We start from the raw sequence: 16,504 nt of genomic DNA, 5'->3' as shown, positions 1-16,504 counted from the left end.
TTACTGACTTGTTGTCTCTAACCTAATAACATGCAACCTGTTACTCCAGCTTTTTCCTTTTAGGACCACTTATTTTTCAGATCTTTATTTTTCCCCTGTCCCAACTGGTTTGCAGTAAACAATAAGATGGATTTTTCTTCTCTGGTTTGCAGAGGACTATCCTATAGGAAAAATGAAAGAGAACATGAAGGAGTAAGCATACTTTTATATGTGATGTGAGCTGAATAAATGACTCAATGTGAGTACTTTATTCTCTTTCATTTGGATACTGAGACATCCACCCTTTCAGTTATAATTTTTGCAATTGTTGGATTTTGGGTTTAGCATTTCACAAAGGATTTACACGTAGAAGCACAACTTTTCCCCATTTTTTGTCCTTGACTATCCTAAAGGGTAATGTGAAAAAAGTGAAAAAAGTCTTTGAAGTACATGAATGAATTTATTTGTAAAATGATTCAGTTAAATAACTAAGTTCACAGACTGAATGTAAACATGTTGGACGTAGTTATTATTGTTTGTTCTAAACTAAAATCTGAGTCTAAGCGGAGCATAAGCAATTTGACACAAAAGGTGCAATTGACAAAATATTTGCAAGGTCAGACTTTTTTTCTCCCTTTCAAATGAAGATGTGCAGATATCTGTAAGAAGCAGGTTAACGGTACATGATGATCTGCAGTCTGCAGCGAACATCTAGAACATCTAAACAATGGCAGCTTGTTCTGTACAAACTGCTGCTGCCCAGATTAAACACAAGCAAAAACCCAAAAGTGCTGACAACTTTTCCTCCTGTTTTTTTAAACATATCACCTTTTTATTTTAATTTGCAGACTCTGCTTGATGTCTGCCAGATAGACTTGGTTGAGAAGCAACTATCACAGCTTTTCTGTTACAAACTGTATGTGATAGGTTTCATGGAGGTTAGTGTAACACTAGAACAGCATCCTCAGGTTATCCATTAAATTTGAGCACACTCCCATTTCAAACAAGGAGGTAGGTTTAACCACTAATTCATTATGCTGGGTGTTTTCACTCCCTTCCTAGCCTGATTTCTTCAGAAAAACCAATAAAATCTGTGCTCCTGAATAATGTCTTACTTGACAGGACATAGAAAGACAGCCCACTTGAAGTCAGGGCAAGAGGAGAACGCAGGACATCACTTCGACACATCCGTTTGAGAGAGAATTCAAAGTGCCACTGAAGGTGGAGAATTTTGGAGATAAAAAAAGTAAATCCACAACCTGATTAACGTGAATGCTAGGATTAAGAAACCTATATCCTTTTATCCTAACTGGGATTGTACCGAGCCTTTTCATCAGCTGAGGATGGGCCAAACAAAAGACTCTGGGGTGGCGGAAAGACCCAAATGGGACAACAAGTTTCAGTACCTGCTAACATGCATTGGCTTTGCAGTGGGACTTGGAAACGTGTGGCGGTTTCCCTACCTCTGCCAGATCTATGGAGGGGGTGAGATCCTACTTTTGAACCATGTTTTCCCTATGTCATTTGAGCTGAGTGAAGTTTAGTGCTTCCATGTAAAAGTTGCCGTCATGAGATGCTTTACTTTGAATTCTTACTGTTTTGGTATGTGACTGAAAGAAAAGGTGAGCCCAACATCAGACGTTGTATTTACTTCCTCATAGTTCTCAGGGAGATATGCTGAGGCCCTGAACCACAGAATCCCAAGAAACCACGGTCAGGGTTAGGGTATGTAAACAGGCGATCATGAAGAGTGCATGGACTCTATCAGCCGCACACATTGACAATGATATTCAGATTCCTACAGGAAGTGTTTTAGACTGCTGAGCTTCTACCTTTTAATGATTAGTTTGCCAGTTTTGCATAAAGGTACTTTAGATTAATATTTTTGAGAACACCTTTAGGGAAGAGTCAGTGTTTGGCAACTTGCAAGAATAGAGTAATAATGAATCACTTTTGCAGCCCTGTCTAATATATCACTTATTATTGTTTGATCAAGATAATAAAAAAAACAATTTCCTTACTATTTATATTGAAAAGGCTTATTAAAACTAATTAAAGTGGGATGCTGAAGCCTATTAAATTCTGTTGTTGTCTAACTGTGAGGTAAATGTGTCTGTCGGTTATCAGGAGCATTCCTCATCCCCTATGTAATAGCGCTGGTGTTTGAGGGCCTCCCCCTGCTCTACCTGGAGCTGGCTATAGGACAGAGGCTTCGCATGGGCAGCATCGGGGTCTGGAACTCCATCTCTCCGCTGCTAGGTGGTGTCGGTGGGTAAATTAAATTTATTAGGAAATTGACATTGAAAATTTTTCTTTTTGAAAAGAGAAACGAAAGAAAGAGCAGACAGATGATGTAGGTTTGGTTAGAGAATGATGTTATTCTGTAAAAAAAAAAAAAAAACAATTAAATGAAAGATACTTTATTTATCCCAGAAGGAAATTTTTAAGTTGTAGTAGAGGTTTTTTGTAATTAAAAACAATAATGATAAATTAGAAGATGAAGAAGATACTGCCTTGTTCCAGCGCATAATACACTTATATATAATATAATATAATAAACTATTCCACGGCATGCATCATCCTGGATTGATTTTCCATCACAAAAGTTGTAAAATCCCCTTTTTATCATTGATTTAAGTAACATATTAGCAGGTGTTTACTGTGGCTGCTTGCCATCCAGGTGAAAAATCAATAAATCTTCCTGGAGCTGAATTTAATTTCCTGTGATGGAAAATAATTAACAGTAAATATGTCTTGTGTACAGGCATTGCTTCCATGTTTGTGTCATTCCTGGTGGCCATTTTCTACAACACCATCCTGGCTTGGGTGCTCTGGTACTTCTTTCACTCTTTTCAAAACCCCCTGCCATGGAGTTATTGTCCGCTCAACGATAACCTGACAGGTGAGGTGATACATATAGTGATGCTGTGTATGCTATGTATGTGTGACTGTAATGTAGGAATTCTGGTTTATTATTAATATAGCTTCGAAAACATAGTTATAAAATATCACCAAGAGGACCAGTTGACTATCGGACTGTTCTAGGAGGTAATGCTGGATTGCTTTATGGCTTACAAGTATATTGCATGACAGCAAATCTTGTTTTTCAATTAAGATAAGGCACAGTGACAGATGACTTACACAAGCATAAAACTGTTTTGCACATTTGTTAAACAACAGATATCTGCTGTTTGTTTACAGGAATCTGCAGAAAGTACCAGGCTGAATATAACTGACTTAGAATAACAGAACACATTCAATATAAGAACCGATTAAATTCTGCTCTACATCTGGATGAAATACTTAAAAGTGTGGTGGGAAAAATACAAAATAGGGAAAATGTTGAATTAAACAGTTTTCACTCATTAGCGTGTCCATGTAGGTTATGATGCAGAATGTGAGAAGAGTACTCCTGTGAATTACTTCTGGTACCGTGTGACCCTGAACATCACACCGGACATTGACACCAACGGCTCCCTGCAGTGGTGGATGGTGGTTTGTATCGCCACCGCCTGGTGTGTGGTCTACACCTGCTTCATCAAAGGCATCTCCTCCATGGGAAAAGTCAGTGTTAAGCACTAATGACACACATTTAAGCTTTGATTTTAAAAAAAAAAACTAGTTTCCTAGTTATCTTTTAAACTTTTCAGGCTGTTTATGTGACAGCAACATTCCCTTACCTGGTGCTGACTATTTTCCTGATCCGTGCCCTCACTTTGCCCGGAGCTACAGATGGTTTGGTGTACCTCTTCACTCCTGATGTGAGTTTTTGTGACTGCTGCTTCTGTTTTTGTTGGTAAAAGGTTGCATCTTAATATGATTGTCTACATGTGCTATTCTACACTTTGTTCCAGTGGGAGACGCTGAAGAACCCACAAGTGTGGTTGGACGCTGCCACCCAGATCTTCTTCTCCCTTTCTTTGGCATTTGGAGGTCTTATAGCATTCTCCAGCTATAATGAAGAAAGGTACAAACCCAAACTTTATATGATATTAGGATGACTGCGAAACCCTTGTCTATATTTTGGCTCTGTGTCTTTCAGAAATGACTGTGAGCGGGATGCTGTTCTTGTAGGAGTGATAAACAGCGCCACATCCCTCTATGCATCCATTCCCATTTTTTCCATTTTAGGATTTAAAGCCAACAGCGCTTTCAACACCTGTCGAGAAGAGTATGTTCGACTGTTTTTAGTGATTTTTATCATTTTAGTCACTGCCATTTGTTTGCGTGAAATTATTGAGAAATTATTCCTCCTATCTCTGTAGAAACATCCTGACTCTGACCAACCACTTTGAGATTTCTGACCAGAACATGACACTGGAGAACTATAATGAGTGGTTTGATCATTTCAATCAGAGTTTTCCAGACGAATTCTCCAGTTTGCATCTGAGGGAGTGTGATCTACAGACATTCCTTGACCAGGTAAATTTAACATAAAAAATACCAATAATCCTGATTTCCTATCCTTTAATTCCCGGTTGTTTGCTGTTCTGACCTTGCCCTTCTTTCCTTTAGTGCACTACCAAACAATCTCACACTTTTGCACCAGTCTCAAGTTTTTAAGTGAGTGTCTTGTTGTCCCTCAGAGTGCTTCAGGCACTGGCCTGGCTTTTATTGTCTTCACTGAAGCAGTGATAGAGATGCCAGCCTCACAGGTATGGGCCATATTGTTCTTCGTCATGCTCTTCAGCCTGGGTCTCTCCTCCATGTTTGGCAACATAGAGGGCATCCTCACGCCCCTCAGTGAGCTCAAACTGTTGCCCAAGTGGATTCCCACTGAACTTGTGACAGGTATCTGCAAATCAACTTAAAGTAAGAGGATATTTAAATTCCCTCTCTAATTTTTTACTAATCTCATTTTTTTTTTACTTCCACAGGAATCATCTGCTTGATATCCTTCTTAGTGGCCCTCATCTTTGCTTTGGGTTCAGGCAACTACTGGGTGGAGGTCTTCAACAGCTATGTGGGCTCTGTACCTCTACTCATCATTGCATTTTTTGAGATTATTTCCGTCGTTTATATCTATGGAATGAAAAAGTAATTGTTCCCCATTGTCTACATCTTATAAGTTAGTAAAAGTCTTGTACAATTTTACTTACAGTTTTCTCTGCTCTCTGACAGTTTCAGCGAAGACATCTATTTCATGACTGGGAGGAAGCCTAACATCTTTTGGAAGGCATGCTGGATGTTTATCAGTCCAGTAATGCTCCTGGTGGTGCTGGTTGCCTATGTGGTTATTCAGGCACAGACACACCCAACCTATCACACGTGGAACCCAGCATATGTGAGTCAATCAATAAAAACTAAAAATAAACAAAGGAGTTCAAGGAGAGTGCAGGCCTCTGGCTTGTCATGTGTTTAGATGACAAAAGACACATTTAAGACACTTTAAACCAGCTGGAAGGCAAAAATATCAATAGTTCTGAGGAAAATGCAGTTTTATTTACTGTCACCCATCCTAGTTGTGAAATGCCACATATTAGTATTTTCTTTTTCCTGCAAGTGCTTATCTGTAATGTCAGTTGTACATGTAGTATTTGGAAAAAGGAGGGTTCACTTCGACAAATGCACTAACACTGTGTAGCTTAGAGATATTCATTTTAATTTATCCTTTTTTTGCTGAGAAACTTCAATATCGATATTTAAAGGCTGCGACAAAAATATTTTTGACAATTAAAAAGCTATATTAAAATTGTTTAGAGGCTTTGTTAGGCAATCAGTGGCAATTTAAGTGGTTTTCTTTTTTTAAAAAAACTACAAATCAGCATACAGTATGCTACAATTTTAGAAATGAATTCAAATGGTGCTTTGAACATACCGAGGAACAAAAGAATATTTTAATTCTTAGTTTGCCTGTTCTTTTTAAAGTCTACTATTCTTTATACTATTGGCATAGTTTATTAAAAGACGGTACATCTTCAGCTGTTACATTAGTCATTTTCATGTTATTAATGGGTCAAAGTAATTAAATGAGTAAATATAGTGTAGTTTTAGAGGCACATACAGTAAAAAATTTATTAAGTTTCCCCAACTGTTCAAACTTGTTCAAAATCACTTTGTTGGTTCATTCCAGTTAAATTGTTCTAAACTGACAACTCTAGTTAATAGTCGATTTTTTTAATAACTTCCATATTAATCTTAAGAAATGACAACAAACCAACTGAGTAGAAGAACTATAACCTTGAAATCAAAGAACATGGTACCGATTTAAGCTCTTTGGTCCATGCCATATCCACATTTCAACATAACCAGATAGCAGTTTATAATTCTAAGTACATTTAGATGACTAAACTACTAAAAACTACAAAGAAAAATACAATTCACATTTACATTTCCTTCTCTCCCTAGCTACTATTGCCTCAAACTGAAGTGAAGCCGTACCCAGACTGGGTGTTTGCCATAATCATCCTCCTGTGTGTGGTGCCTGTGATTTCCATCCCTCTGGTGGCTCTCTACAGACTCATCTGCTGTAGAACCAAAAAGGTCTCCGATCAAATGGACCTAAACCCCTACAGCAATGACGGCTTTGAGGTCGAAACACCGCAACAGAGCAGTCAAAGGGATTAAAGAAAGTGGATATCACTTGTTTTAATCCCCAATTACAGCTGATACTTGACTGTAATAGACTTTTCCAAAGATGTCAACCACACTTTGACAACTTTCTTTTCAAAACTTATTTCACAATAAATTAAACCACACAATGTACAATGTATTCAAATAACATTCAATGCAAGAACATTTTAACACAGATTTTATTAAACTGTACATTTGATCTTAACGCTTATTGCACAGGTCAAAAAACATTTTTCCGTGGAACTATTCGAATACATCGCAAAAGCCATCTCAACTGATGAACATGTACATTATTTCAATATGATGTTCCTTCCTTGTGGAAAACTACCACACTCTGTAAATCAATGTCCAGAGGCACCAACAGATGTGGAATGACACCTTTTTGACCACACTAGATGGATGATTTTCAAATGTTCCATCTTTATTGTTCTGTTGTTTTATAAAATGTGTTTATGACAGAGGTTTATAACTCCATTTTCCACTCTGTCGGATAAATGACATTTGTTTGGCAGAGTTACAGATCACATAAATCCGAGTACTTCAATTCAGCATGCTGCTCGTCTCACCCTGAGGAAACTTGAAAAGTGGACAAAGGAAAGGTTTCAAGTCATCAGGCTCATATTTTCAGTTAAATTTTGAACTTTTTTTAATTCACTACCGATCTATAGTATTTTTCTGTGGTTGTGTTGAGCGCTGCTAATGGATTTAGATGCTTTTCTATTTCTGGATGGCCAAGAAGTCGACAGGAGTCCTTGGGTTTGTGGCCTGTCGAACCCTGGCAAGCCTCAGATCCCCGAGACGATGCTCCAGACTGCGTTTCCCTGTGATGAGGATGTGAGATGCAAGCAAAGGATGAGATGCTTTTTCCGGAACCAATAGCAAACTGTAAAATTCATCCATCACAGCTGTAAAATCAGATAAAAGTTGGCAATAAAATGATGTGGACACATAAAAGCACATTACTGACATTTAGCTTTGCTGATGTCGGATGCGCCTATCACAAAGTCCACATGTACGAACTGGCTTTTGTGGCAAGTTTCAACGACTTCCCAGAAAGGCCAAGACTGTTTATGTCATTTGCAGATGTAGACCTTCATCATCACTGCATATACAGTGGATATAAAACAAATCACACAAGCCTGTTTAAATGCATAAAGTGTTTGTTAAAAAAAAAATAATAATAATAAACCAAAATAAATTATTTTAAAACCTTTGTGACCTAGAACCAATTCACTTCAATTGAAAAGCAAATAAATCTGTAGAGAATAAAAATGAAATGTAAATAATGCAGTTGCATAAGTATGCATACCCTAAAACTATTACATTGTTGAAGCACGTTTTGATTTAACCACAGTATTTAGTCTTCTTGGATACACACCTTCCCACAATTAAAGAAACTCTGATTAACCCCAAGTAAAGTTCAGCTGACTTGCAGGATTTTCCGGACATGGACTGAACCTCCTGGTACAACAAAAGCCTCAGTGCATCAAAATAACCTCATTGTTGAAAAGTACAAAAAATTTCCCACAACATCTGATACCATGGAACACGTCAGCAAAAAGTGGAGAAAATGCAGCATTGCAGTGACATTGCAAAAAACTGGAATGTAGGTAGAGGGAATTATGAACAGTTCCAAATACCAGTCAGTTTTAACCCAAAACCTCCTGGAGTCAGCTAGAAAGCTGAAGCAGAATTTCACCTTTTAAATGGCAAATATTGTTAAATCAAGATGTGTAACGCTGAGTCCTACTCAAGAACACTGAATTCTATGATTAAACCACAAAGTGCTTTGACAAACTTTTAGTTTTGGGGTGTGTGTACACTTATCCAAAAAGCCTACTGTCTTTTTTTTCTTCTACATTTCTCACTTTTCTCTCTGGTTTCTTCCCACAGCCCAAAAACAGGCCTGCTAGGTTAATTGCTGTTTCTAAATTCTCCCTAGGAGGGAGTGTGAGCATAATTGGTTGTTTGTTCACTCTTTGTTGGCCCTGTGATGGACCAAACCTGCCTCTTAAGAAAATTATTTAAAAAATGCAATAAGTTTAGATCAACTGACCTTGAAAAAGGCATTTAAAAAAAAAGACATAAATGTCCTGTCAAACTGGCTATTTTATAATAAGTTGTGTTTTTTCTTGTTTTTTTTGCCCATTTCTACTTCACCATGTCAGCACTGACTTGCTCTAAAAAGAAGATGTGAATACACATTGTAATGCACATAGCCACTCCACATTCTTCCAGTATATAAAAGCACCAGTTTAGTTTTCCCCCAGTTTTACTGTGCACACTGTGTGTTTGTAGCATCAGTGCCAGGAAGCTGGGCATACAGTTTAGAGTTATCATATCTCTGGTCAAATTTGGCATCAACATCTGGTTCATGCTGGGAAGCAGTACTTTTAATCTCCAAAACTATTAATTATTAACTGAAATGGCCACAACGCAAATGGAAAATGACAAAAGCTTTGCTTTCCCACAGGGAAAAAAGTGGAAACATTAATACTCACATTCAGCTTGAGCAACAAGCTGAATCCCCAAGAAAAATATTTCCTTCTCTGTAAAGCCAGTCACTGAGGTCACATGGACTGTTGGGTCAATCTGTAATTGTTGTCCAACCTGGTTATTTAGTTGGATCACCATCCTTGTCAAGTTATTGCCCAAAGTTGGTTCAACTCTGTGATACTGTAGACTGTGAAAAACTGTTGCAGCCATTTGACAGTTTCTAGCTGCTGCTGTGGGAGATCATGTAAATAAAGCTGCATTAACTGCAGATATTGTCTTTGTGTTACTTGGATGGGGATTTTGTTAGACAATATTATAAAAATCAGGATTTTATTACAACAAAGTGAGCATCTGGAAATGATTTACACAAACACCTACAAGTTGGCATGTAGCCTTAATGATTTCATTTACAGTCACTTTCTGACCTTGTGTATTTGTCTGACAAGAAACTGAAAAAATCTGAGAACGAGTGAGGCTTTATTGGGAATTTGGCCGTGCTGACGTACACTTACACCGTACTATTTTAACAAAAAGATGGAACTTTTTCTGCAGAGCATCTGGACAACTTTGAGTCTAGTTAAGTGCATATGTGCAGGAATTACTCTGCATGTGTGGGTCTGGGTTTCAGAACTTAAACTTCTTTGGATTATAGTCAAACTAACGTATTTAGACGCATTTTAAAAGTCCAGTTTTGTTTTTTTTAAGGGAGGCGGGTTCTTGTATCATGTAGTGCTGCACACTGCTCCATGTTCATAGTGACAACACATTGAAGTCTCAATTTTCAAGTTCAAATTTGAGAAATTCTGCATATATCTCGTTTGAGAATCTTTGACTCATATTTTATGCTGCATGTTTTTTATGCATTTCTTTTTTCAGCCACTCAGTGTTGGATTTAGCTTGAAATGTGACATATTTTACCTTTGCCTCATAGCATAACTGCTTAAATCATATTTTAAGGTTTTATAGGCAATGGTGCACAGTCTATCAGCAATATTAGAGTATAGTTAGACAGATATCACAATTTAGCTAAAATACGACTTAGGCCATTATGCTATGAGGCTAACAAGTAAAAGTTGTCATACAGTAACCGATGCATTCATACTGAATTAATCTAATCAAGCATAATCTTTATGGTGGATTTGCTATCTGTGACACTGGGGTATGTATCTGTGTACTTTCTGTGATTACAAACGTTTGTGGAGGTGTGTCAGTAGATCTCTGTAGAGTGGACGGTGCTGTGACAGCACCAGTAGGAAGGACAGACAGAAAAGCAGCTCCACCGCCTCATACTGGACAACACCTGTCTGGGATTTGCAACCCAAAAACATTCCTGGAGGAAGCAAAAAGAGATAAAAATATATATAAATTGATAAAAATGATTTGTCTAATCTTTTATTTGAATGTATGAAGCGTAAATGTCACCTTTGTTGCTGAACCTGATTAGCTTATTGGCATATTGAGCCATGTCCCATATCATCTGCAGGAAGTAAGCTGGGTTCTTAGCAACCACCTGACCAAAGGGCAAACTTTGGGCACACACATGAAACCTAGGGGAGCAGATGACAAGGAAACCCCCTTTTTGTATTTGCATTCTGAGATTAAAAAAAAAATCCAAACAATCCTGAGCCCAGAGCTGTTATTGACTGATACAATCTGTTAATTTTAATAGTTGTATCATCTCAACAGGTCTGTTAGTTAGGACATGGTCAGATTATAAAGTGGATGTGAGTCATGTGCGGTTACCAATATTTGTTAACAAATTATCTAAACAGCACAGGTGGGTGATAGCGACAATCCCCTTTAACTCTTAAAACATGACAAAACAAAGTCAAACTGAACCTTTCTGTTTCACCTGCATGCTTGCAGCAGCACCAGCTTGTAGATGTTCTTGTAGACCGCCTCAAGAGAATTGGTCTGAGAAGAAAAGTTCATCCATAATTACATAAAGCACTAAAGTGGAAGCAGGGAAATAAATTTACATTAACGGGTATCCTTGTGTTTGTGCGGAATATTCTACATAATTTATGCTTGCTGGTACTTTCATCGATTTACATCATTTCACTATTATGTGTGAAAGTCAAAGTTAATGAGTCATAAACTTGCTAAACTCAGTTAATGTGAAACTGGGAAAATTCTAACTGGTTTTTAACACTTGTTACCGTTTGAGGACAACTTTATGGTGGGAATCTGAAACTTGAGCTATGTAATGATAAAACTGCATTAACTGCATTTGTTTAAAATTCAGGTTCAGCTCAAAAGCTTTAAACTCTTTAGGAACATCTGAAGACCATGAAGGAGAAAGAAACTATTAATGTAATCTGTTTAGCATCTCACATTTATTCAGTGGGGGTTCTAATTTAATGCTGTGACAACTGTTGTCAAAGGAAAAAATATCTAAAATCTAAGATAACTTATATTTCAAGAAGACGTCTTAAGTCTTTTGGCCCTAACCTTCAGGTCCAAGAAGAGGGCATGGCTTTTGAGTCTGAGGATGGCCATCAGCTTCCTCTTCATCTGCTGTCCAGCTGAGTGGAAAGAGCCCAAAGTAAGGCTGTAGCGCAGAGAGAGGCCTGCGTAGCTGTGAGAAATAGTTTGATACTGATAAAAACCACTCAAGAGAATTCAGCAAGAAAAGGTTTCAAGTGGATATGCAGCTATAATGTTTGAGGAGTTTTATGGTAGATATAAGACTGGAAGTTGTTTATGAGTAGGTGCAAAGCACAGAGAGAGGGTGGCACTTAGTTTTAAAAGAAACCATAAAGAGATTAAATAGCCCAATAGCTTTTTGCAGAAAAAAGCACATTGAGGCAGTAATTCTGCAGATGGCAAGAGGTTTCACCTAGAATAGTCTTTATAAACATCCAGGGAGTGGGTGTCAAGCAGCAGTCCACACCAGGGAAAGAGGCAGTGAGAAGGCAGCATGCGAATGCTGGAACAAGAGCCCACGCTTCCTGGTACTTGGAAGTTGAGCACCACTTTTTGTGGGTTGACCACCACACCATACTCTGGTACTCCAGCCAGTAAGATCCTAAAACACAAAGTTCAACTTCCATCACTAACAACTAAAATACATCAACATAGTTTTATTTCTTCATCTTATCCAATGATGACCAAGAGGTCAGGTGTCATATGATTTGCGTGCGTCATTTGCATGTGTCATACTTGAGAAAGGTTTGTGCTTCATGTTGGTCTGGAGTGATAAGAAGAAAGTCATCCACAAGTCTCATCACGCGTCTAGAGACAGGAAAATATAAAACACTGATTTAAAAAGCTCTAACATAGAGAGGCTGCCCTCTTCTGCTACTGAGGTGTAATTACAATCTTTAAAGACGTACTGTACCCTTTGTTTTCAATGATGCCTTTAAACAAGACATTTTCCATGTGGCCGTAGCACAGACAGCAGAGCAGACTGGACACAACTGACCCCTGAGGAATCCCTCTGCACTGATGATACATCCTGCAACAAAGAGGGCAAAAAACTCCAAACATAAAGCAAAGAACCACATTTCCAAATGAGCTACTGAATGCAGAACTTACTTCTTCCCGTACTGAACAACACTGCCGGTTAGCATTTGGGTGAAGAACTGCAAAGCCTCTCTGCCACGGAGATCTGAGCAGAAATGCTGCAACAAGTCATCAATATCAAAATTAGGGAAGAAATATAAATTATGTTTACATAAAAACTGCATGTGAGGGTGTTGATGTTACCTGCTCCACCAGGATGGAGTGATGGACTTTGCCGCGTTTCTGCAGTGACATCAGGAATCCTTTCATGTTAGTGGATCCCATGTTGCCCTCCAGGAAATCTGCCTGTGTTCGCAAACCTAACAATTAACTCATTCAAATAAAGCTCAAGAGTTCAAATAATGTGGTCATTTGGAGCTTATAAACTTTTAAACCTCCCTAGTAGTTTATAGCTGGGTGAAAAGAACAGCAGTCAACCAACACAGAGGACTTCAAGAGCTGGATAAGTCATGGTACTTGAAGTCACAAAGAGGTAACTTCTAATCAATTATAAATCTATTTCACTATGTCTAAAGTTAATGTTCATAAGTCCACCTGCAGAAAAGCATAAAAAAACTCTTATTGGTTGTAGGGCTGCAAAGGACCTTAGATTTTGTAGGACAGGCTATTGGAAAACTGTTCTGGGAAGGGGAAAATGCTGTATTCTAGCACAGGAATTTTATCCTATCTGTGAAGCACAGCGGCGGCAGCATCATAGTTTTAGGTATGTTTTTTTGTATCAAGATCAGAAAGGATTACCGTCATAAATAAATTAAAATATTTTTTCTCATTTGTTTAATTGAATTATTTTTATTTCATAAAGTGACTTGTGTGAAATTCTGATGTAAAAAATATCAATGAATAGAGAAAATTCTCAAAGTTTCCAGCACCACTCTGACATTATCAAACAATGTCTGTGGGTATGATAGTACCTGTCTAACAAAGGCCTTTTTCAGGCCTTCATTGGAATCCAACCAGATCTTGGCATAGCGGCGGATGGTAAAGAGCTCATCCTGGACAGGTGACAGGGCCTGGCTAATCACCTCTATGAGTTTCCCATGTGGTAGGCTCTCATAGGCTCCACTGACATCCACCTCAAACAAGGACAAAAGGCAGAGTGAATAGAAGACTGTGCTAATATGCAAAGTTGTCAGATTGCTGAAATGCTATCTTTCATTTAAATGTCAGCCACAAGTAAAACACAACATTACAACTCACCTTAACAAAGTAGAGAGGTTGTGGTTTGTCCTTCTGGGCTTTTGCCAGTGAGACCAACACCCTGTGGATATCTGTCATGCCCCACACCGTGGAGCCGAGAAGAGAGGGAGTGGAGTGCACACAGGCCCGGAGCATATCCAGCAAGTCCCGGACGTGCCCCTGGTAAAGCTGTAGGAAAATGCTGTTACAAAAACTACATTAATTCTCACAGAAAGTAAAAAAAAGACATATTTTTTATATCACTGCTAAAGTGTACCCTTGTTTTGGCATCTGCTCCTATGACTCGTGTGATGGGCCTCATGCCATCCGTTTTCGGGATGAAGCGAAGGCGGGATATGACGGTGTTTTTGGGCAGTGAGGCCACTTGAGCTGGAGACAACTCCTCCATCTGGCCTTTAGCAAGGTGACCTCTATTGTGTCAAATATATATTCTTTTAATTTAAGCAGAGATGCATGATGTCATTATAGGTTAGAGTCATGCATGTGTATACCTGAAAGCAAAGTCTTGAAGTTTGGCCCAAACTTCCTGTCTGTAGAACCTGATGGCGTTTTTCTGCCCCACACTCTCTGTGGCGTAGAAACATGCTCGGACGAGGCCAACAACATAGCAGTCCAAGAGCCAAGCTAAGAACTGACCCAGGATCTGTGTCCGAAGTGCGAGTTCACTGGGTGGGATGCGGCCTGCAAAGAAGAATTTATTTAGGTTGTCAAAAATACACATTAAAAAAGTAAAAAATGTGACCATTCACTATTATCTCACCAGTCTTACTCCTCTTCAACCAATTACAATCATTCACCTTCATCTTCCACAACAGTTCAGCCAATGAGAGCCTTTCAAACTTGCCACTGTGCAGGAAGTTTTTCACTCTGATGAAAAAATGAAGCCGGTTGTGATCGGAGCCCCACAGCTCTTGCGGGACGACAGCAGAAAGGCACTCCCTGACAAATAGGTAGACCCGAAAAGGTGCACAGTGCTTTGGTAAAAGGGAGTTCAACTCTCCCTGCCCTGCACTGCTCACCGCAGCCACTGGACACATCCTCTGCAGATTTCTGCTATATGGACACCTCCTGTGTCGCTTTAACAGCTGACTAAACAGAGGAACCATGTTGAAATAACGTCTGGGGAGTTTTTTTGGCTTCCTCTCCAGACCATTTAAATACGCCAAACCCTCAAAGAAGACCACCCTCACCAAATCTTTCCCTTGTAATCTTCTGGATCCATCAGCACTCTTCTTCCTGTTTAGAAGGAACCCATGCAGACCCCTACCACCATACAGGAATCCCAAAGTGCGGATAAAACACTGTGATGGTGGCAAAGGGGGGAAAACCCCTGATCTCCAACTGGGACCACCCTCCGAGTAGGTTGTTGGTATTTCAACAAGCTGTTTAAATTCAGTTGAACTACTTTCCCCAATCTTCCTAGACGGAGTCGACTCCACAGACATGAGTTGTCTTTCTTCCACTGTTTTACAGCCAACCTGTTGTACTTCTTGTTTATTTTCTTGGCATGCTATCCTTCTCCTCTTTCTTGAGAAAGTCATGGTCTCCTCATCCTGCTCAGATTCTCTCTTTCTTTTTCTCTTGTTCTCTCTTTCATCTCTTCTCTTCTTCCTCTTGCTCACAGCAGGATTCTGATCAAAGTGTCTCCTTTTCAAATACACTGAACTTTGATTTCTCCCAAACTGAGGGCAGTTGCGTTTCCTGAATCGTGGCTGGAGATAAAATCCACTAGAGGCATTGGTCATGGAGACTCTGTCATATATTGGAACCCCACACACCTGGAAAACACACGAAGGAGGGACTGCCACAAATATGGTGCAGCTTGCAAGGAGGTATTGTGTGATGTCTGTACCAAGACGTACTGTGACTTTCTTCCACAGGTCACTTCCATGAATGTATGCAGCACTCTGTGTTATATCCCCTTGGAATTTGAACTGGTCTGCATTCCGATCCTCCTGTGCCAGAGTCAAAAAATTGTAGCCATGTGCCAAGACATTTCTTTTCCTTTTTCTTTTCAGATTGTTCAGAACATAGGCCAGGAGTTCTGGGAGAGTAGAAATCTATAGAAATGATAAAATACACCACATTTATTGAGGAGAAATAGCATCTTATTAAAGATACCAAACCACTGCAGGTGGCTTTCCTTTTTACAACAGGAACACATTAAACCTGTTTTAAACATTTAATTAACATTAGCATGACAGCAAGTGTCAGCTAGTGTTTTGTGCTACTTCTTCAAAGCTGACATGTTACCTGGCTGCAGCTCGGAACTTGCTGTAGCTCCTTATCATAGCACACAAAAACACCCCTGACAAACGATTTAAAGCGGTCCGTATCTGACGGCTCCACGATAATTGCCCTCTTCCCTTCTTTGTACACGATGCTGTCCGCAAACTCCTCCAGTGTCTGTGTGTTCCGATACAGTGACCTTAAGATGCTGAGCACACCTGACATATCAGTTCCAGACATTACGGCGGCTTCATGTTACCGTTATACAGATCAAAACTACGTACATGGTGGTGGCTAGCAAGGCTGCTGCTTGTGTTGCGCTACAGCTGAAGTTTTAATGGCCCGCGTCACACCTAACCAATTAAAGATGAGTTTAGTGAATGTGTCCAATCAGAAAGACTCATACTCATTGTGGAATTCTCAGTTGACCAATAGTCATCTTGGTAAAACATGTTGCGTTTGCTACACAATTGCAGGGCGTCCGCAAAGTTTACTTTCCCCGGAC

The 16,504-nt window shown here is 39.2% G+C and overlaps 2 protein-coding genes across 3 annotated transcripts; one reads left to right on the top strand and one right to left on the bottom strand.

Annotated features, from left to right (window-relative positions):
• The first annotated feature begins 1,100 nt into the window (after positions 1 to 1,100).
• Positions 1,101 to 6,647, top strand: slc6a18 (solute carrier family 6 member 18). Its single transcript, XM_042012125.1, has 12 exons — positions 1,101 to 1,464; positions 2,107 to 2,247; positions 2,744 to 2,881; positions 3,362 to 3,543; positions 3,630 to 3,740; positions 3,834 to 3,946; positions 4,022 to 4,150; positions 4,245 to 4,401; positions 4,566 to 4,770; positions 4,857 to 5,016; positions 5,101 to 5,263; positions 6,328 to 6,647. Exons 1-12 carry the CDS (start codon positions 1,323 to 1,325, stop codon positions 6,544 to 6,546), a joined length of 1,860 nt encoding a protein of 619 aa, XP_041868059.1. The 5' UTR covers positions 1,101 to 1,322; the 3' UTR covers positions 6,547 to 6,647.
• Positions 6,648 to 6,764: 117 nt separating this feature from the next.
• tert (telomerase reverse transcriptase) lies at positions 6,765 to 16,314 on the bottom strand. 2 transcript variants are annotated; one of them, XM_042012119.1, is made up of 16 exons: positions 16,024 to 16,314; positions 14,531 to 15,830; positions 14,262 to 14,451; positions 14,027 to 14,180; positions 13,771 to 13,938; positions 13,485 to 13,646; positions 12,757 to 12,858; positions 12,586 to 12,671; positions 12,389 to 12,505; positions 12,211 to 12,282; positions 11,888 to 12,076; positions 11,500 to 11,626; positions 10,901 to 10,962; positions 10,471 to 10,595; positions 10,241 to 10,378; positions 6,765 to 7,373 (listed from the first exon to the last, which is right to left on the bottom strand). In XM_042012119.1, the coding sequence occupies exons 1-16, from the start codon at positions 16,237 to 16,239 to the stop codon at positions 7,270 to 7,272; spliced, it is 3,312 nt and encodes a 1,103-aa protein (XP_041868053.1). In that variant the 5' UTR covers positions 16,240 to 16,314; the 3' UTR covers positions 6,765 to 7,269. The 2 variants fall into 2 exon arrangements, with proteins under 2 accessions (XP_041868053.1, XP_041868054.1); XM_042012120.1 differs by lacking the exons at positions 6,765 to 7,373; positions 10,241 to 10,378; positions 10,471 to 10,595 and having other exon boundaries at positions 10,917 to 10,998.
• Positions 16,315 to 16,504: the final 190 nt, after the last annotated feature.

Source organism: Melanotaenia boesemani, chromosome 17 (assembly GCF_017639745.1).
Source record: "Melanotaenia boesemani isolate fMelBoe1 chromosome 17, fMelBoe1.pri, whole genome shotgun sequence".
NCBI lineage: Eukaryota > Metazoa > Chordata > Actinopteri > Atheriniformes > Melanotaeniidae > Melanotaenia > Melanotaenia boesemani.
Note: the sequence above shows the minus strand (reverse complement) of the source record. Positions and strands in the feature narration are given on the sequence as shown.

Bases quoted from the DNA above. Each gene is read 5' to 3' on its own strand.
- slc6a18 (XM_042012125.1), top strand. From the start codon at position 1,323: ATGGGCCAAACAAAAGACTCTGGGGTGGCGGAAAGACCCAAATGGGAC. The intron at 4,151-4,244 runs GTATGTTCGACT...CTATCTCTGTAG, and splicing joins TTCAACACCTGTCGAGAAGA to AAACATCCTGACTCTGACCA. The intron at 4,402-4,565 runs GTAAATTTAACA...GTTGTCCCTCAG, and splicing joins TACAGACATTCCTTGACCAG to AGTGCTTCAGGCACTGGCCT.
- tert (XM_042012119.1), bottom strand. From the start codon at position 16,239: ATGTCTGGAACTGATATGTCAGGTGTGCTCAGCATCTTAAGGTCACTG. The intron at 13,939-14,026 runs GTACACTTTAGC...ATTTTCCTACAG, and splicing joins GAGCAGATGCCAAAACAAGG to CTTTACCAGGGGCACGTCCG. The intron at 10,596-10,900 runs GTGAAACAGAAA...CTGCTCCCCTAG, and splicing joins GTGCTGCTGCAAGCATGCAG to GTTTCATGTGTGTGCCCAAA.